Source organism: Rhinatrema bivittatum, chromosome 5, assembly GCF_901001135.1.
Source record: "Rhinatrema bivittatum chromosome 5, aRhiBiv1.1, whole genome shotgun sequence".
NCBI classification, from domain to species: domain Eukaryota; kingdom Metazoa; phylum Chordata; class Amphibia; order Gymnophiona; family Rhinatrematidae; genus Rhinatrema; species Rhinatrema bivittatum.
This window is the reverse complement of record NC_042619.1, coordinates 2,723,218-2,743,752: the sequence shown is the minus strand read 5'-3', so window position 1 is coordinate 2,743,752 and position 20,535 is coordinate 2,723,218. Positions and strand designations below refer to the sequence as shown.

Below are 20,535 nucleotides of genomic sequence, written 5' to 3'. Positions count from 1 at the left end.
GTTTCCCCCATCATCTAGCAGACAGATCAAATAACACCAAGCAATTCAAACTAGTAAGGATAAAAAAATATCCCTGTGTTCATAGCTGTGAACACTTGATTTTCAGTTGCCCCGAGATTCATGGATCAGTGGGGTGGAGAGTGATGAACAAACCTTTTTCTTCCCTTTCTAGCACATACATTTTGGTTCTCACGCATGTGCTGACACCCAGGCTCCCTGTAGCTCACATGCACGCTCTCACTCATGCCAGCAGCCCTGAATCCCTCTTCCACTCTTCAGCTGCTGATGGGATGGGTTTTGCTGGCGGCTCCGTGGCATTGTTTGGTCACCAACGGGATGGGCTCCGCTGGTTGCCTTTGGCCTGGGGTTGGCAGGACATTATGGGTGTTCCCCCATCCCCCACCGAGGTTTAGCACTGTAGGTGACCTCCTAGTTTGCTTACTGGAAGAGCCAGCCCTGCTGTGGCGGGAGACTTGTAGCCCTCTACATATGTTTTCAGACCTTCAGAGTTAAAGTAATGGCCACAAAGGAAGATGAGGCTCCAAAATAACTCTGCCCATTATATAAAATTGGTAGGAATTGCCGTGTGGAAGGAGGGCAGACGCTGTAGGACCAGGTCTCAGCCAGTGATATGAGAAGGGGGAGCTTGGTACTTGCTCTGGATGGTGGCGAAGGTATTTCTGGTGCTGAACTCTAAATAGAACAATCTTTTCTCTTTCTCCTCCAGCGGTGGAGCGCCCCAGAAAAACTGCTGGCCTTGGATGAGCTGATTGATCGATGTGAACCATCTCAGATCAAGTACATGATGCAGGTCATCGAGCCTCAGTTCCAGAGGGACTTTATTTCCTTACTGCCTAAAGAGGTACATGTGCAGATGAATGGCAAGCAGGGCAGTGAGGGCTGGACTCGGGGCTGGTGGGGTAAGCTATGAAGTTTGGATTTGCGGTGCCCTGGGTTCAGGACTAGTTGTCCCCCTGGATTAAGGATTGGTGGAATAGGAAGCGAGAGTTGGATTGGCAGAGCCCCTGGAGGCAGGGCTGGTGGTGTAAGCTGTGAAAGTTGTACTCATGGTGTCCCTGGATTCAGGACTTGTGGTCCCCTGAATTAAGGGCTGGTAGTGTAGGCAGTGAGGGTTGGACTGGCAGTGCCCTGGGATTCGGGGCTGGTTGTGTAGACAGTGAAGGTGGGACTGGCAGTGCCCTGGGATTCGGGGCTGGTTGTGTAGGCAGTGAAGGTTGGACTGGCAGTGCCCTGGGATTCGGGGCTGGTTGTATAGGCAGTGAAGGTGGGACTGGCAGTGCCCTGGGATTCGGGGCTGGTTGTGTAGACAGTGAAGGTGGGACTGGCAGTGCCCTGGGATTCGGGGCTGGTTGTGTAGGCAGTGAAGGTTGGACTGGCAGTGCCCTGGGATTCGGGGCTGGTTGTATAGGCAGTGAAGGTGGGACTGGCAGTGCCCTGGGATTCGGGGCTGGTTGTATAGGCAGTGAAGGTTGGACTGGCAGTGCCCTGGGATTCGGGGCTGGTTGTATAGACAGTGAAGGTTGGACTGGCAGTGCCCTGGGATTCGGGGCTGGTTGTATAGGCAGTGAAGGTTGGACTGGCAGTGCCCTGGGATTCGGGGCTGGTTGTATAGGCAGTGAAGGTTGGACTGGCAGTGCCCTGGGATTCGGGGCTGGTTGTGTAGACAGTGAAGGTTGGACTGGCAGTGCCCTGGGATTCGGGGCTGGTTGTATAGACAGTGAAGGTTGGACTGGCAGTGCCCTGGGATTCGGGGCTGGTTGTGTAGACAGTGAAGGTTGGACTGGCAGTGCCCTGGGATTCGGGGCTGGTTGTGTAGGCAGTGAAGGTTGGACTGGCAGTGCCCTGGGATTCGGGGCTGGTTGTATAGGCAGTGAAGGTGGGACTGGCAGTGCCCTGGGATTCGGGGCTGGTTGTATAGGCAGTGAGGGTTGGACTGGCAGTGCCCTGGGATTCGGGGCTGGTTGTATAGACAGTGAAGGTTGGACTGGCAGTGCCCTGGGATTCGGGGCTGGTTGTATAGGCAGTGAAGGTTGGACTGGCAGTGCCCTGGGATTCGGGGCTGGTTGTGTAGACAGTGAGGGTTGGACTGGCAGTGCCCTGGGATTCGGGGCTGGTTGTGTAGACAGTGAAGGTTGGACTGGCAGTGCCCTGGGATTCGGGGCTGGTTGTGTAGGCAGTGAAGGTTGGACTGGCAGTGCCCTGGGATTCGGGGCTGGTTGTATAGGCAGTGAAGGTTGGACTGGCAGTGCCCTGGGATTCGGGGCTGGTTGTATAGGCAGTGAAGGTGAGACTGGCAGTGCCCTGGGATTCGGGGCTGGTTGTATAGACAGTGAAGGTTGGACTGGCAGTGCCCTGGGATTCGGGGCTGGTTGTATAGACAGTGAAGGTTGGACTGGCAGTGCCCTGGGATTCGGGGCTGGTTGTATAGACAGTGAAGGTGGGACTGGCAGTGCCCTGGGATTCGGGGCTGGTTGTGTAGGCAGTGAAGGTGGGACTGGCAGTGCCCTGGGATTCGGGGCTGGTTGTGTAGACAGTGAAGGTTGGACTGGCAGTGCCCTGGTATTCGGGGCTGGTTGTATAGACAGTGAAGGTGGGACTGGCAGTGCCCTGGGATTCGGGGCTGGTTGTATAGACAGTGAAGGTGGGACTGGCAGTGCCCTGGGATTCGGGGCTGGTTGTGTAGGCAGTGAAGGTGGGACTGGCAGTGCCCTGGGATTCGGGGCTGGTTGTGTAGGCAGTGAAGGTTGGACTGGCAGTGCCCTGGGATTCGGGGCTGGTTGTATAGGCAGTGAAGGTTGGACTGGCAGTGCCCTGGGATTCGGGGCTGGTTGTATAGGCAGTGAAGGTTGGACTGGCAGTGCCCTGGTATTCGGGGCTGGTTGTATAGGCAGTGAAGGTTGGACTGGCAGTGCCCTGGGATTCGGGGCTGGTTGTATAGGCAGTGAAGGTGGGACTGGCAGTGCCCTGGGATTCGGGGCTGGTTGTGTAGGCAGTGAAGGTGGGACTGGCAGTGCCCTGGGATTCGGGGCTGGTTGTATAGACAGTGAAGGTTGGACTGGCAGTGCCCTGGGATTCGGGGCTGGTTGTATAGACAGTGAAGGTTGGACTGGCAGTGCCCTGGGATTCGGGGCTGGTTGTATAGACAGTGAAGGTGGGACTGGCAGTGCCCTGGGATTCGGGGCTGGTTGTGTAGGCAGTGAAGGTGGGACTGGCAGTGCCCTGGGATTCGGGGCTGGTTGTGTAGACAGTGAAGGTTGGACTGGCAGTGCCCTGGGATTCGGGGCTGGTTGTATAGGCAGTGAAGGTGGGACTGGCAGTGCCCTGGGATTCGGGGCTGGTTGTGTAGACAGTGAAGGTTGGACTGGCAGTGCCCTGGGATTCGGGGCTGGTTGTATAGACAGTGAAGGTGGGACTGGCACTGCCCTGGGATTCGGGGCTGGTTGTGTAGACAGTGAGGGTTAGACTGGCAGTGCCCTGGGATTCGGGGCTGGTTGTGTAGGCAGTGAAGGTTGGACTGGCAGTGCCCTGGGATTCGGGGCTGGTTGTGTAGACAGTGAGGGTTGGACTGGCAGTGCCCTGGGATTCGGGGCTGGTTGTGTAGGCAGTGAAGGTTGGACTGGCAGTGCCCTGGGATTCGGGGCTGGTTGTATAGACAGTGAAGGTGGGACTGGCAGTGCCCTGGGATTCGGGGCTGGTTGTGTAGGCAGTGAAGGTGGGACTGGCAGTGCCCTGGGATTCGGGGCTGGTTGTATAGACAGTGAAGGTTGGACTGGCAGTGCCCTGGGATTCGGGGCTGGTTGTATAGACAGTGAAGGTGGGACTGGCAGTGCCCTGGGATTCGGGGCTGGTTGTGTAGGCAGTGAAGGTGGGACTGGCAGTGCCCTGGGATTCGGGGCTGGTTGTATAGACAGTGAAGGTGGGACTGGCAGTGCCCTGGGATTCGGGGCTGGTTGTGTAGGCAGTGAAGGTTGGACTGGCAGTGCCCTGGGATTCGGGGCTGGTTGTGTAGACAGTGAAGGTTGGACTGGCAGTGCCCTGGGTTCCCTGTACGTACCTGGATCAGTCCAGACAGTGGGTTATGTCCCCAATCCAGCAGATGGAGTCAGCACAAGCTTTGAGGGGGCGTCACCCTATATAGCACTACCCCCTCTGCAGGAGTTCAGTATCTTCTGACTCCAGCAGATGCGAGTAGGGTATCCTGGGATTCTCCCATTGCTATAGGTTTTTCCCTGTGTTTTTCTTTCTGATTTTCGCTTTGGCCTCTGCCTACTTGTCTTGTTTGGATCAAGTTGTTGTATTTGAAAAAAAAAAAAATGAAAAAGTTTCTCTTTTGGGGAGCTGTTTTTCTCTCTCTGGGTCCTCTCTCTTGCCTGTGCTGCGTTTTGGACGGGGTAAGTTTTGGATTTGCTGTGTTTCTTTTCCTTTGCAGCTCTACAACCTCCAGTGCCTCGCGGATGCCGGGGGAGCCGGCCTCCCCGCGCTGAATTTCTTGCCGGCGGCCATTTTGCAGCTCCTCAGGGGCTGCTGTGGCAGGCAGGGAAGATGTTTTCGGCGGGTTGTGCGGCCAGGAGGGCCCCCCTGCGGCACTTGGAGCTTCATCCGGCGGGCAGTGCAGGCCGACCGGGCCCCCCCCGCGGCGCCGTTTTTCAGGCAGGGAGGACGTTTTCGGCGGGTAGTGCGGCCGGGAGGGCCCCCCCGCGGCACTTGGAACTTCATCCGGCGGGCAGTGCAGGCCGACCGGCCCCCCCCAAGGCTTAAGGCTTTAATTGAGGCTGTTCTTCGCTGCCGTTTCTGCTGCCACGCGCTCCCGATGCCGCGGCCGTCGCGCTGCTCAGCCTGCAGGGACGCTTGGTGCCTTCCCGGGGGGAGGGCACCTCGCAGTCCCTTGCCGATTTTGCCTTCCTTTCCAGTTTGCCCGGGCAGCGTGGGCCGGCCCCTCCCCCATTCCTGGCGGGAACGGCGGCCATCTTACACACACAGCGCCCTGAGGGGACTCAGGGAGCGCTGGAGGATAGGGATGCGGTTGCGGCTTGTCCACCGGCCCTGGTACCGGAACCGGGTCCGCCGGGGCAGGATACCACGGCCTCTCCTTCGTCCGGAGCCCCCTCGGGCAGGCCGGGGTTTTCCCCGGAATTTATTCTGCGTATGCATACGGCATATTTGCAGGGGCTGGACACACCTGCGGGGCCTCCCCAGGCTACGGTTCCTCGGATGGCGACTGCTTCTCAGGCCCCCCCCGTCTTGGCGGGCGTGGGGGCCCCCACCCCCCCCCCCCCCGGGGCCGGGGGGAGCGGCGCCAGGCCCGGCGGCTTCTGAACCTGATGTTACGGCCCTGGGCCTGGCGGACTCCATGCCGGAGGGGAATGATCCGCGCACGCTTCGCCTCTTCCGGAGGGAAGAGCTAGACGACCTTATCCCGCTGATTATCCAGGAGCTGGATCTGGGTCCGCCGCCGGACCCGCCCGCGCCTGTAGCTCCTGCGGTCGTCACCTCGGCAAAGAAGGGGGATCCGGTCCTGGCGGCTCTTCGGCCGAGGGCCCGGGCTTTCCCATCCACAAATCTTTCCTCCAGCTTCTCGCTAGGGAATGGGACGCTCTGGAGGCTTCCTTGAAGGTCGGACGGCCCATGGAAAAGTTGTATCCACTGCCGGAAGTTTCCTGGATCTCATTTAGGTACTAAAGGTGGCCTCCGCGGTGTCGGCGGTCACGAAGAGGACGACGATCGCGCGGCCCTGCGGGATGCGCGCAATCGCAAGTTGGAAGTTTTCCTCAAAAGGGTCTTCGAGGTCTCCACGCTGGGTATGCAAGCAGTGATGTGCAGTTCCCTTGCCCAGCGGGCAAGCCTCCTCTGGGTGCAGCAACTCCTCCCTTCCCAGGCCCTTCCTCCCGGGGAGGCCGCCCCGGCGGATAGGCTGGAAGCCGCGGTGTCGTACGGGGAGGATGCCTCGTACGACCTGTTTCGGGAGCTGGCACGTTCCATGGTTTCGGTGGTAGTGGCCAGATGTTTGCTGTGGCTTCGCAACTGGGCGGCGGATACGTCCTCCAAGTCAAGTCTGGGCTCCCTGCCTGTCAGGGGTAAGTTCCTCTTTGGGGAGGATTTGGATCAGATCATCAAGTCCCGGGGGGGGAAAATGCGGTTCATCGTCTGCCAGAGGACAGATACCGGTCTTCTAGGGCGTTTTCTTCGTCCCGGACCAGAGCCAGGGCTCAACGACGCTACAGGAACTACAGTCCGGCGGCCTCCAGGCCCTCCGCCCCCAGGTCTCAGCCCTGGTCGCGCTCCTTTCGCGGGCGCCGGCCCGCCCGCTCCAGCCCCGGGACGGGACATCCCTCTCCCAAGTCCTCACAATGTTGTCAGGCTCGCCCACTCCGCCGTTCCCAGACTTGGGGGTCGGCTGGCGTTGTTCGACAAGGAGTGGGCGCACATCGCCTCATACCAGTGGGTCCTGGACACCATAGGACGCGGCTACGCTTTGGAGTTTGTCCGCGCTCCGCAGGGACGGTTCATCTTCTCCCCCTGCGGATCGGGGTCCCAAACGATGGGCGGTGCAGTTAACGCTGGACAGGCGTCAGGAGATAGGCGCTATTGCGCCCGTGCCCTTCGGAGAGGTGGACTTGGGCCATGATTCCATGTACCTTGTGGTGCCAAAGAAGGACGGTTCCTACCGGCCCATCCTGGATCTCAAGGACGTCAACAAGTCCCCGGTTCCGCATGGAAACACTGTGGTCTGTGATCGCGGCGGTGCATCGGGGGGAGTTCCTAGCCTCCTTGGATCTGACGGAGGCCTACCTGCTCATTCCCGTTCACCGGGAACATCAACGTCCTCTCAGGTTCAAGATTCTGGCCAGCATTTCCAATTCATGGCCCTCCCATTCGGGTTGGCGACAGCTCCGTGCACTTTTACCAAGATCATGGTAGTGGTGGCGGCTGCCCTTCGGAAGGAGGGCATTCTAGTCCATCCTTATCTGGACGATTGGCTCGTTCGAGCGAAGTCTTTCCGCCATGGACAGGCAGCGGTGGCCAGGGTAGTACAGTTCCTGCAGTTCCTGGGATGGGTGGTGAATTTCTCCAAGAGCTCCCTCCTCGCAGCGCTTGGATTTTTTTTTGGGGACGGCCTACGACACCTGTCCCAGCTCCGTCCCCGCTCCTGGGGGTGATGGGCTCCACCATCGACATGGTTCCTTGGGCGTTTGCGCGCCTCCTACCTCTACAGAGAGCTCTTCTCTCCTGTTGGAAACCGCTCTCGCAGGACTACCAGGTGCTTCCCCCTCTGCCGCAAGCGGCCAGGAACAGTCTGAGCTGGTGGTTGGATCCGGCGAATCGGGCTCGCGGCGTGTCCCTCGATCTCCCAAATTGGGTGGTAGTTACCACCGGCGCCAGTCTCGGCGGCTGGGGAGCAGTGTGCGACCGCAGCTCCACGCAGGGGACGTGGTCCGAGGTGGAGTCGATATGGTCCATCGATTGTCTGGAGACCTGAGCGGTCAGACTAGCTCTGCGACACTTCCTGCTACTTCTTCGGCACCGGGAGGCCAGGATATTTTCGGACATCGCTACCACCGTGGCATATATCAACCGACAAAGGAGGCACTCGCAACCCGCCGGTCGCGCTCGAGGCAGCGATGTTGATTGCTGTGGGCAGTGCGGCATCTGGTCCGCCTGGCGGTCTCGCACTTCGCAGGGGTAGGCAACGTCCAGGCGGATTTCCTCGGTCGTCAACTACTGGATCCCGGGGAATGGTCACTATCCGATGAGGCGTTGCAGCTGCTTGTCCATCGGTGGGGGACCCCCCCACCTGGGTCTGAGGGCGTCCGCGCACAACGCCAAGGCTCCCGATTTCTTCAAGGGCCGCCGAGGAGAGCGAGGTGCGGAGGGAGTCGATGCCCTGGTACTCCCGTGCCGCCCCATCTCCTTCTCTACGCATTCCCATCGTGGCCACTGGTGGGCAGAACACTCCGCAGAATAGAGGCTCATCAGGGGACTGTGGTTTTCGTCGCACCAGAATGGCCCAGGCATCCCTGGTTTGAGGACCTGCTACAGCTGGTCCTCGATGGACCCATACGACTAGGGCGTCTCTCCCGCCTCTTGCATCAGGGTCCGGTATTTTTCGAGCAGGCAGACTTCTTCTGTCTGGCGGCTTGGCTATTGAGAGGCGCCGCCTCCGGCGCCGAGGCTACCAGGAGGCGGTAGTGTCCACCCTGTTGAGTTCGCGAAAGACGTCGACGTCGGTAGCCTATGTTCAAGTCTGGAAGGTGTTCGAGGCGTGGTGTTCCAGCCAGAACACGGGACCACCTAAGGCTTCTGTTCCTCACATCCTTCAATTTCTACATGCGGGGGTGGACAAGGAGCTCGCCTATAATTCCCTACGGGTCCAGGTGGCCGTCCTTGGTTCGCTATTGCGCGATGGGGGTTCTCTGCTGCAGCCCCCGGACATTGTTCGTTTCCTCAAGGGTGTTCCACATCTGCGGCCTCCGTTGCGAGATCTTTGGCCCTCCTGGAGTCTCCACCTCGAACCACTGAGGAGTGCAACGCTTAAGGATCTCACCCTTAAGGCAGTGTTTTCTGGTGGCTATCTGTTCCGCTCGTCGCTTATCCCGAAGGTGGTGTCTGCGTTTCATGGGAATCAGACGGTGGAACTGCCGTCCTTCTCGTCTTTCGAGCCGAAGTCTCTACGACTCTTGGATGTCAAGCGCACTCTGCGTCTCTATCTGGAAGCTGCGAATGATTTCTGGACGTCTGACCATCTCTTCGTCCTTTGGTCTGGCCCCAAGAAGGGGTCCCGGGCCTCCAAGACGACGATTGCCGGATGGCTGACGGCTGGCATTGCGGCTTCCTACATTGGGGTGGGGCGGTCTCCCCCACCCGGCATTTTCGCGCACTCTACGCGTTCTCAGGCGGCCGCCTGGGCGGCGGCTCGCTCTGTTTCTTCTCAAGAAATCTGTAGAGCTGCCACCTGGAAATCGTTACATACGTTCTCGAGGCACTATCGCCTATCTCTCGCCTCTCCAGTCTCTGGGCTTTTTGGCGAGCAGGTTCTCCGAGCAGGCCTCGCAGGACCCCACCCGATTTAGGGAAGCTTGGGTACATCCCACTGTCTGGACTGATCCAGGTACGTACAGGGAAAAGAAAATTATTATTTACCTGCTAATTTTCGTTCCTGTAGTACCATGGATCAGTCCAGACGCCCACTGCGTCTGGGTTCTCTGCCTGCTCGGCTCCTTTTTCTGTGGCTGTCCTTTCTAACGTCTTCAGCTTTTACTGCTTCTCGCAGTTCCCCACAGGTTGTCTTACTGTGTAGGTTGTCTTCCTGTGTTTCTAAAGCTTCCTACCCGTTGGTAGGGTCTTTGCAGTTCTAGTTGGTATAGTTGCACGGCTTCGTTGCCGGTTCCTTTTCTACTTGATCCATTAAGGGGTTCGGTTTTTCTACTCGGGCTTTGATATACTCGATACTGAACTCCTGCAGAGGGGGTAGTGCTATATAGGGTGACGCCCCCTCAAAGCTTGTGCTGACTCCATCTGCTGGATTGGGGACATAACCCACTGTCTGGACTGATCCATGGTACTACAGGAACGAAAATTAGCAGGTAAATAATAATTTTCTTATTCGGAGCTGGTTGTATAGGCAGTGAAGGTGGGACTGGCAGTGCCCTGGGATTCTGGGCTGGTTGTAAAGGCAGTGAAGGTGGGACTGGCAGTGCCCTGGGATTCGGGGCTGGTTGTGTAGGCAGTGAAGGTGGGACTGGCAGTGCCCTGGGATTCGGGGCTGGTTGTGTAGACAGTGAAGGTTGGACTGGCCATGCCCTGGGATTCGGGGCTGGTGGTGCATTTGGAGTCAGGACTGATGGTGTAGGCAGTGAAGGTTGGACTGGCAGTGCCCTGGGATTCGGGGCTGGTTGTTATAGGCAGTGAAGGTTGGACTGGCAGTGCCCTGGGATTCGGGGCTGGTTGTGTAGACAGTGAAGGTGGGACTGGCAGTGCCCTGGGATTCAGGACTAATTGTATAGGCAGTGAAGGTTGGACTGGCAGTGCCCTGGGATTCGGTGGGTGGTGGTGCATTTGGAGTCAGGACTGATGGTGTAGGCTGTGAAGGTGGGACTGGCAGTGCCCTGGGATTCAGGACTGATGGTGTAGGCAGTGAAGGTTGGCATATCAATGCCCCAGGATTTCACCATATTTAAGATTGGAATGGAATTTCTCACTGCTGCTAAATTGGCTATAGATCCAGATAAGGTCTTTTTCCTTGATTAGGGAATCAGAACGTAGGATCTGATGAACCTCTGAGCTTTCTGCTCTAAATATCTATGTACAAAGGCTTAAGTAAAGAAATAAAGATGGAAAACAATGTCAGTATGCTGTCTATTTTTTGGGTTATAATTCACCTTTCTCCTGGTTGCAGGGGGGGGAGGGGAGAAGACGTCTGCCCAAAGCCCCTTCTGCAGGCATCAGCCGCTAACGGGGCTCTGTGTAGGAAAAGGTTTGCCCTCCTTTGAGTGTGGAGGGATTATGTAGTCCCATGCTGCAAGCCTGAGTGCAGTTTTTCCATTTATTGTCCCATTCTTCTCCAGCCTTTCACCAGCGTCTGAGTCTGATTTGTATTGAGAATTGCTCAGCGCCCTCCTTTTTTGCATTCCCTAGCGTTTGAAGAACCTGATAATATTCTGTTTCCGCAGTTGGCATTGTACGTGCTGTCCTTCCTCGAGCCCCGAGACCTGCTACGGGCAGCACAGACCTGCCGCTACTGGAGGATTCTGGCTGAAGACAACCTGCTGTGGAGAGAGAAGTGTCGAGATGAAGGTAAGAAGTCAGCTAGGATCTGCCCCATGGAGAAAGTGAGAGGAAGAGGAGGTGACGGGCTCTACAATGTGGAAGGGGATGGGCTCAGTACAATAGGAGTCATGAGGGAGGCACTGTTGAATGAGGAGGTGGAGAGAGAAGTGTCGATGAAGGTAAGAAGTCAGCTAGGATCTGCCCCATGGAGAAAGTGAGAGGAAGAGGAGGTGGAAGGGGATGGGCTCAGTACAATAGCAGTCATGAGGGAGGCACTGTTGAATGAGGAGGTGGAGAGAGACGTGTCGAGATGAAGGTAAGAAGTCAGCTAGGATCTGCCCCATGGAGAAAGTGAGAGGAAGAGGAGGTGGAAGGGGATGGGGCTCAGTACAATAGGAGTCATGAGGGAGGCACTGTTGAATGAGGAGGTGGAGAGAGAAGTGTCGAGATGAAGGTAAGAAGTCAGCTAGGATCTGCCCCATGGAGAAAGTGAGAGGAAGAGGAGGTGACGGGCTCTACAATGTGGAAGGGGATGGGCTCAGTACAATAGGAGTCATGAGGGAGGCACTGTTGAATGAGGAGGTGGAGAGAGAAGTGTCGAGATGAAGGTAAGAAGTCAGCTAGGATCTGCCCCATGGAGAAAGTGAGAGGAAGAGGTGGTGGAAGGGGATGGGCTCAGTACAATAGGAGTCATGAGGGAGGTACTGTTGAATGAGGAGGTGGAGAGAGAAGTGTGGAGATGAAGGTAAGAAGTCAGCTAGGATCTGCCCCATGGAGAAAGTGAGAGGAAGAGGAGGTGGAAGGGGATGGGCTCAGCACAATAGGAGTCATGAGGGAGGCACTGTTGAATGAGGAGGTGGAGAGAGAAGTGTCGAGATGAAGGTAAGAAGTCAGGTAGGATCTGCCCCATGGAGAAAGTGAGAGGAAGAGGAGGTGGAAGGGGATGGGCTCAGTACAATAGGAGTCATGAGGGAGGCACTGTTGAATGAGGAGGTGGAGAGAGAAGTGTCGAGATGAAGGTAAGAAGTCAGCTAGGATCTGCCCCATGGAGAAAGTGAGAGGAAGAGGAGGTGACGGGCTCTACAATGTGGAAGGGGATGGGCTCAGTACAATAGGAGTCATGAGGGAGGCACTGTTGAATGAGGAGGTGGAGAGAGAAGTGTCGAGATGAAGGTAAGAAGTCAGCTAGGATCTGCCCCATGGAGAAAGTGAGAGGAAGAGGAGGTGACGGGCTCTACAATGTGGAAGGGGATGGGCTCAGTACAATAGGAGTCATGAGGGAGGCACTGTTGAATGAGGAGGTGGAGAGAGAAGTGTCGAGATGAAGGTAAGAAGTCAGCTAGGATCTGCCCCATGGAGAAAGTGAGAGGAAGAGGAGGTGGAAGGGGATGGGATTCAGTACAATAGGAGTCATGAGGGAGGCACTGTTGAATGAGGAGGTGGAGAGAGAAGTGTCGAGATGAAGGTAAGAAGTTAGCTAGGATCTGCCCCATGGAGAAAGTGAGAGGAAGAGGAGGTGGAAGGGGATGGGCTCAGCACAATAGGAGTCATGAGGGAGGCACTGTTGAATGAGGAGGTGGAGAGAGAAGTGTCGAGATGAAGGTAAGAAGTCAGGTAGGATCTGCCCCATGGAGAAAGTGAGAGGAAGAGGAGGTGGAAGGGGATGGGCTCAGTACAATAGGAGTCATGAGGGAGGCACTGTTGAATGAGGAGGTGGAGAGAGAAGTGTCGAGATGAAGGTAAGAAGTTAGCTAGGATCTGCCCCATGGAGAAAGTGAGAGGAAGAGGAGGTGGAAGGGGATGGGCTCAGCACAATAGGAGTCATGAGGGAGGCACTGTGAATGAGGAGGTGGAGAGAGAAGTGTCGAGATGAAGGTAAGAAGTCAGGTAGGATCTGCCCCATGGAGAAAGTGAGAGGAAGAGGAGGTGACGGGCTCTACAATGTGGAAGGGGATGGGCTCAGTACAATAGGAGTCATGAGGGAGGCACTGTTGAATGAGGAGGTGGAGAGAGAAGTGTCGAGATGAAGGTAAGAAGTCAGCTAGGATCTGCCCCATGGAGAAAGTGAGAGGAAGAGGAGGTGACGGGCTCTACAATGTGGAAGGGGATGGGCTCAGTACAATAGGAGTCATGAGGGAGGCACTGTTGAATGAGGAGGTGGAGAGAGAAGTGTCGAGATGAAGGTAAGAAGTCAGCTAGGATCTGCCCCATGGAGAAAGTGAGAAGAAGAGGAGGTGACGGGCTCTACAATGTGGAAGGGGATGAGCTCAGTACAATAGGAGTCATGAGGGAGGCACTGTTGAATGAGGAGGTGGCAGAGCTATGGTAGAAGGAAAGGATTGTGCTGAGGAACAGAAAAAGATGGAGTTACACAAGAAAACGGGAGTAGATTGGGTGGAGGCTATAGATAATCTGAATAGGTGTTTGAAAGCAATTGCCTATTGATTATTTAGACACAAATTAAAGCTAAACCCAGATAAATCAGCGTTATTGTGGATCAGCACGACAAATAGTACCCTTTTCAGCTTTCCCAGTAGTTCAAGGAGTCAAACTACTAAATAGAGAAGTGGTTTGTAGCTTTGATGTCTGGCTGGATACGAAGTTGCCAGGTCTCGTTTGGCTATTTGCGATTGATCAGTCAATTACATCAGATATTGCCTCTTCAGGACATAGACATTACTACATACCTTTGTTTCTAATAGATTAGATTAATATGTTATATCAGAGTTTGCCCAGGGTTCGTACTCAGAGACTGGATGGTTCAGCATATGGCAACCTGAGTGGTGACAGGTTTAAAGAGCTCTGACCATATCACTCCAGTGGTGTATGATCTGCACTGGCTACTGATTTCCCCAACTTATTCAATTTAAAGTGCTATCTATTGTGCATTTTGCATGATCAGGGCTCAAGCAGGACAAGATTTGTTGAAGACTCTGACTCTGTCTTAGAATAGATTAGTGTCACGCAGCACAGCCTTTCAGCTTTGGAAATACGGCAGGATAATGATTATTTGAAGTTTTGCAAGCTGTTGAAGGCCTAGCTGTTTGTAAATGCTTCTAGCAAGGAATAAATGGTGTGGGAGATAATGAAAATCTGATCATGGGATCAATAGGATGACTAAATGGTTTGGGGATTAACAAATTGGTTTTCAGAGGTGGGTTGGGTGATATTTGGACTATATTTGTTTATTTTTTTTGTTTAAATTTTCTTAATTTTTTATCTTTAGTTACTTTATTGTTATGGTTATATGTTTCTATTTTATGTTGCTTTTATTGTAAACCACTTGGAGAATTTTAATATCAAACTGAATGATTAAATAAGAGTGGAGGAATTGAGAAAACAGGGAAGATAGCATGGTACAACAGAGGGGGAGAGGGCATAGTAAAAAAGGGAAGTGGAATGTGGGTCCCGATAAATGGAAAAGGAAGCATGGTGAAGGTGGTGGAAAGGACATTCTGTCACAGGGTATGAGGTATGGGAGAATGTGGCAATCATTGAAATGGAGAGAATGAGTAGGAGGCATGGTAGAACAGGGGGATTGGGCATTCCTTTAAAGGATCTCTTTTTTGGAAGTGAATTAGAGAAGTTAGCCAGCAAGTGGGGCGAATCCCCTTTGCCTCGGCTACCGGAGGACAAGGGTAAAAGATCCCAGCGCCCCTCCCCCAGAAGAATCAGGGGCCAGAGACTCTCAACGATTTCGACCCTACAGGAACTCGCAGTTTCAGGCACCTCGGCCCTCCGGAATGTCCCAGCCCTTTTGGAACCGACAGGCCAGGGAGCAGGCTCCAGCTGTGCTCCTCAATGAGAATGGGCCAACCCATTCAAAGGAAGAGGAAATAGGGGGTCGACTTTCCCTCTTCTACCAACAATGGGTCGAGATCACATCGGACAAATGGGTACTAAACATCATTCGAGAATTATGCAGCATAACCTTGAGACAAATTTATGATATCACCCTGCCACTCCCACACCAAGAGACTGGCGGTGGAAGCTACTCTGACAAGACTACTCAGTCTGACAGCAATAACTCCAGTCCCTACGCCCCAACAAAATACAGGACATTATTCCATCTATTTTATCATCCCCAAGAAAGAAGGATCATTCGGACCCATCTTGGACCTCAAGAATGTCAGCCATAATCTGCGGTTCCCTGTACGTACCAGGATCAGTCCAGACTGCTGGGTTATGCCTCCCGTCCAGCAGATGGAGTCAGAGAGAAACTGAAAAGGCACCACTGATATACCCTGGTGCGCCCCCTGCGATCCTCCAGTATATCTCTGACTCCAGCAGATGAGAGAGCATAACCTTGCGGTCCTGATCTCCTGTAAATTGAATTGTGAAGGGATTTCCCTATCAGGTTTGACTTAATATAGAGGAGAAATCCTGTGACTAGATCAATTAGTGATTTGTACCTAATTTGGTAATAATAAGTGGAGCCATAGCAGGCCAGGCAGGGCACTGCCCTACAGCCTTTTCCCGGGGTTTTTTCAGTCTTACCCCAGTGAGAGGAGGGGAGGATTAATTGGTGGGCCGGTCACTCTCCCTATCCGCCTCCTGAGAAGTTTCATTCCTCGGAGAGGTGTGCTACACCCCCTGCAGGCTCCACCAGCCACTTGTCTGTGAGGTACTTTAGCTGCCGGTGGCAGCGCTATTAAAAAAAAAAATAAATAAATTTAAAAACGAGGTAATTGTGTCCACTGCCTGCGTTCCTCACTGTGGTCTCCGGAAGGGGTGGCTTGTCACCCAGCCCTTACTCGCGCCGTTTTTCGCGCCGTTTTTTGGTGTTAAAAAAAAAAAAAAAAAAAACCATGCCCCGAGGCACTGTTTGTACGGCATGTGGGGAGCCGGGCCAATCGGCTCTCCCGCGAGGGCCTTTGCTCCCGGTGCCTTCCCGGGGGTGAGGGTTCCTCGCGGGGGGTCAGCCGCGGCCGGGAGCTCCCCTTCCCCGCGGCGTGGGGGCACGGCCAGCGTCGGCCAAATCTCGGCAGTCCGCGCTGCCGATTCCGGGGGCGGCGGCCATTTTAGAAAATTCGGCGGCCATTTTAAATGACTCGGATCGCGATGCGGTTTCGTCGGAAGAAGGGATGACTCCCCCCCCCCCTGTCCCCACCGGATCTTAGCCCCCGCGGGTTACCAGGGCCTGTTAATTTGCCACCTGTGGGAGCAAAAGGAGGTTCTTTGAAGAGGCCTCATCCCTTTTCCTCACAATTTGTACTTTTGCTCCACAAGGCTTATATGGAGGCCGAAGTGGAATGGGAGCAGGGTACTCCTGCCCCAGATAAACGGGGGAGACTTTCTACTGGTCTCTTTGGCTTGGGGGATGCAGCCCCGGCTCCTCCTCAACCTCCGCAGCAGGCTGCTCCAGCTCCTTCGGCTCCCCCTCCAAAACCTCCTCAGCATGTAGCTCCGGCCCCCCTTTCACAGGATCCGTCCACGCCGGATCCTGATATGGATGTAGGGGGTACGGACCCGGTTGAGGGGGATGATCCTCAGATACTCCGCTTATTTCATAAGGAAGAACTGGATCCCTTGATTGCCCATGTTCTTCGGGAACTAAAGATTCCAGTACCCCAGGTTGACTCCAATTCCCAGCCAGGGGATTTTGAATTAGACGGGCTCCGCACGCCTGCGCATGCCTTTCCTTTTCATAATAAACTGTTTCAGCTTGTATCCCGGGAATGGGATAATCCGGAGGCAACTCTTAGGGTCAGCCGCGCTATGGATAAGCTTTACCCTCTCCCTGCGGATTCCTTGGAGCTCCTTAGGGTGCCAAGGGTGGATTCGGCGGTCACTGCCATGGCTAAACATACCACCATTCCCGTAACAGGGGGTACGGCCCTTAAGGATCTTCAGGATCGGAAGCTGGAGACGTTGCTTAAGCGCATCTTTGAGGTTTCGGCTTTGGGAGTACGGGCGGCCGTTTGCAGCTGCATGGTACAAAGGGCTACCCTTCGTTGGGTACAACAGATGTTGACATCTCAAGATCTGCCTCCGGATGAAGCAGAGCAAGCAAACCGTATAGAATCCGCGGTGGCTTACGCCGCGGATGCCTTTTATGACCTCCTCCGCACTTCGGCCCGGTCTATGTCTTCGGCTGTGTCGGCACGGAGGTTACTCTGGCTGCGTCATTGGGCGGCGGACTCTTCCTCCAAGGCCCAACTCGGTTCCTTTCCCTTTCGGGGCAAGTTGTTATTTGGCACCGAGTTAGAAGACCTTATCGGATCTTTGGAGGAGAATAAAGTGTTTAAGTTGCCAGAGGACAAGCCTAGATTTTTTCGCCCTTCGGGTACCTTCCGCGGACGGTTTCGCGGGCAACGCCGTTTTCGCTCGGGAAGGGGGTCCTCTTTTGCTACCCGACAGCCGTCTCCGCGTTCCCAGTCATGGACTCCTTCCTTTCGTGGTAGAAGGCCGGCACGCGCAGGGGCGTCTCATACCTTCGCCACCTCTAAGGCGGCTCAATGAAGGGACGCCGGTCCATTCCTCCGTCCCGGAGGTAGGAGGACGACTCTCTTACTTTCGGGAGGAATGGGCCACAATTACCTCAGACCAATGGGTCCTCGACATTATATCTCACGGCTACGCCCTAGATTTTGCAAGGCCCCTGCGCGATTTGTTCCTTATCTCTCCCAGCGGTTCTCAGGTAAAGCAACAGCGAATTGCTCAGACCCTGGAGCGATTGCAGGCGCTGGGTGCAATAGTGCCTGTGCCGCCCGCCGAGCAACACACGGGCCGTTATTCCATCTATTTCATCGTTCCCAAGAAGGAGGGCACATTTTGGCCGATTCTGGATCTCAAGCGAGTCAACAGGGCGTTGCGCATACCGCGGTTTCGGATGGAGACCCTGCGCTCGGTCATAGCGGCGGTACACAAAGGCGAGTATTTGGCTTCCTTAGATCTCACGGAGGCTTACTTGCACATAGGGATACAAGAGTTCCATCAAAGATTTCTGCACTTTATGGTCCTGGGATCTCACTTCCAGTTTTGTGCTCTTCCGTTCGGTCTGGCGACAGCTCCGAGGGTGTTCACCAAGGTAATGGTGGTGGTGGCGGCGAGTCTTCGGAGAGACGGAGTGTTGGTACACCCGTATTTGGACGATTGGCTCATCCGAGCAAAATCGCGACGTCTCTGCGAAGATGCGATTCAGGCAGTCCTTCACCGGCTCCACTCCTTGGGGTGGGTGGTCAATTACACCAAGAGCCATCTGATCCCCTCCCAGAATTTGGAATTTCTGGGCGCCTCGTTCGATACGAAAGTGGGAAAGGTTTCTCTCCCACAGGCAAGGATGGAGCGTCTGATGGCGCACGTTCGCCGTCTCCTCGCCCTTCCCCTGCCTGTGGTATGGGATTACTTACAGGTTCTTGGATATATGGCATCCACACTGGATTTGGTTCCGTGGTCATTTGCGCATATGCAGCCGCTACAGAGGGCGCTTCTGTCTCGTTGGGACCCCAAATCGGAAGAGTTTCAGATACCTTTGCCACTCTTACCCCCAGCGAGGACCAGTCTACAATGGTGGTTGGATCCGGTCCACTTGCTCCAAGGCACCGATTTGGATCCGCCTCAATGGATCATTGTCACGACCGATGCCAGTCTGACGGGCTGGGGAGCAGTCTGTCAGTCTCAGTCCGCTCAGGGACGTTGGACGCCTCCTCAGACCAAGTGGTCGATCAATCGTTTGGAAACAAGGGCGGTTCGCCTAGCATTACAGCACTTTCTGCCTTTGATTCGGGACAGAGCAGTTTGGGTTCTGTCCGACAACGCAACCACGGTAGCGTATATAAATCAGCAAGGCGGTACACGGAGTCTACCGGTAGCAACCGAAGCCAGCCAGTTGATGGTGTGGGCAGAGCAGCACCTGTCTCGGATTGCGGCGTCCCACATCGCAGGAGTCGACAACGTTCAAGCAGACTATCTCAGCCGGCAACGACTAGACCCGGGAGAGTGGGAACTATCTCCCGAGGCATTCAGACTCATCTGTCGCCGGTGGGGAACTCCCCGGTTGGACCTCATGGCAACTCGTTTGAATGCCAAGGCAGCTCGCTTCTTCAGTCGCAGAAGGGAACACGGGTCGGAGGGCGTAGACGCGCTAGCTCTTCCCTGGCCTGCGCACGTTCTTCTGTATGTGTTTCCACCGTGGCCGTTGGTGGGGAAAATATTGCGTCGCATAGAATCCCACACGGGACCCGTCATTCTCGTAGCTCCGGAGTGGCCGAGGAGGCCGTGGTTCGCCGACCTCATCAATCTAGCGGTGGACGGCCCCTTGCGGCTCGGTCATCTGCCTCGACTCCTTCGGCAGGGTCCAGTATTTTTCGACCAGGCCGATCGCTTTTGTCTAGCGGCTTGGCTTATGAGAGGCGGCAATTGAGAAGGAAAGGATATTCCGAGTCAGTCATTACTACTCTTCTGCAGGCTCGTAAGCCCTCTACCTCGGTTGCTTATGTCAGGGTATGGAAGGTTTTTGACTCCTGGTGTCAGGGTCTGGAAGTGCCGTCGCGGAAGGCTACGGTGTCTCATATTCTGACTTTTTTGCAAGAGGGTCTAAAGAAGGGTTTATCCTATAATTCTCTGCGTGTGCAGGTAGCGGCCTTAGGCTGTTACCGCGGTAAACTTGACGGAGTTTCCATTGCCATGCATCCGGACGTTGCACGATTTTTAAAGGGAGTTAAACATTTGCGACCCCCGGTGCGACCTATCTGTCCTTCTTGGAGTTTAAATTTGGTTCTCCGGGGTCTTTGTACTTCTCCGTTTGAGCCTCTACGAAGGGCTACTCTCAAGGATCTCACTCTCAAAACTGTTTTTCTCGTCGCTATTTGTTCAGCTCGCCGAATCTCGGAACTTCAGGCGTTGTCTTGTAGGGAACCTTTTCTCCGTATTTCTAATTCGGGGGTTTCTCTACGTACCGTTCCTTCGTTTTTGCCTAAGGTAGTTTCCGCCTTTCACGTCAACCAGACGGTGGACCTACCGGCATTTGCGGTGGACGGGGCTGAGGCGTCGCGGCAACCGGAACTTCGCAAGTTGGATGTTCGAAGGACGCTCTTGCGGTACCTGGACGTTACCAACCCCTTTCGGTTGTCTGATCATCTGTTTGTCTTGTGGGGTGGTCCAAAGAAGGGAAATAAAGCTTCAAAAACTACGATCGCACGCTGGTTGAAAGAGGCGATTGTGTCTACTTACATTTCCCAAGGTCGCGCCGTTCCGGAGGGTCTTAAGGCTCATTCTCTGCGCTCCCAGGCGGCGTCGTGGGCAGAGAGTGGGTTTATTTCCTCGCAGGAAATTTGCCGAGCGGCTACTTGGAAGACATTGCACACCTTTGCGAGACATTACCGTTTGGACGTGCGCGCTCCGACGGTGGACTCATTCGGCAGTGGTGTGCTTCGTGCGGGACTGTCAGGGTCCCACCCCGTTTAGGGCAGCTTGGGTACTTCCCAGCAGTCTGGACTGATCCTGGTACGTACAGGGAAAGGAAAATTAGGACTTACCTGATAATTTTCATTCCTGTAGTACCAAGGATCAGTCCAGACGCCCGCCCATTTCAGTGAAGAGTGTAGAGTCCCGCAACTGTTGTTTTTTCGTGTTTTTCGGGTTCCGTTTTTTATGGGCACTTGCTTGTTTTCATGGTTTCCTCGTTTTTTCCACATGTTCATATACGTTTCATCTTTATATTGAGCTAGTCACAGAATTTGCCATTGTTTTCTAATTTCATACTGCTTTGTTATGGATTATACTGGAGGATCGCAGGGGGCACACCAG

The 20,535-nt window shown here is 54.8% G+C and overlaps 1 protein-coding gene across 3 annotated transcripts in view; it reads left to right on the top strand.

Moving 5' to 3' along the window:
* The window catches only part of LOC115091734 (F-box/WD repeat-containing protein 7-like), a 137,822-nt gene that overhangs the window by 49,189 nt on the left and 68,098 nt on the right, over positions 1-20,535 (top strand). For all 3 annotated transcript variants that reach the window (XM_029601898.1, XM_029601897.1, XM_029601899.1), the window contains 2 exons: positions 728-862; positions 10,689-10,812. In XM_029601898.1, coding sequence (XP_029457758.1) covers positions 728-862; positions 10,689-10,812 — 259 coding nt within the window. The remainder of the gene's footprint in view (positions 1-727; positions 863-10,688; positions 10,813-20,535) is intronic.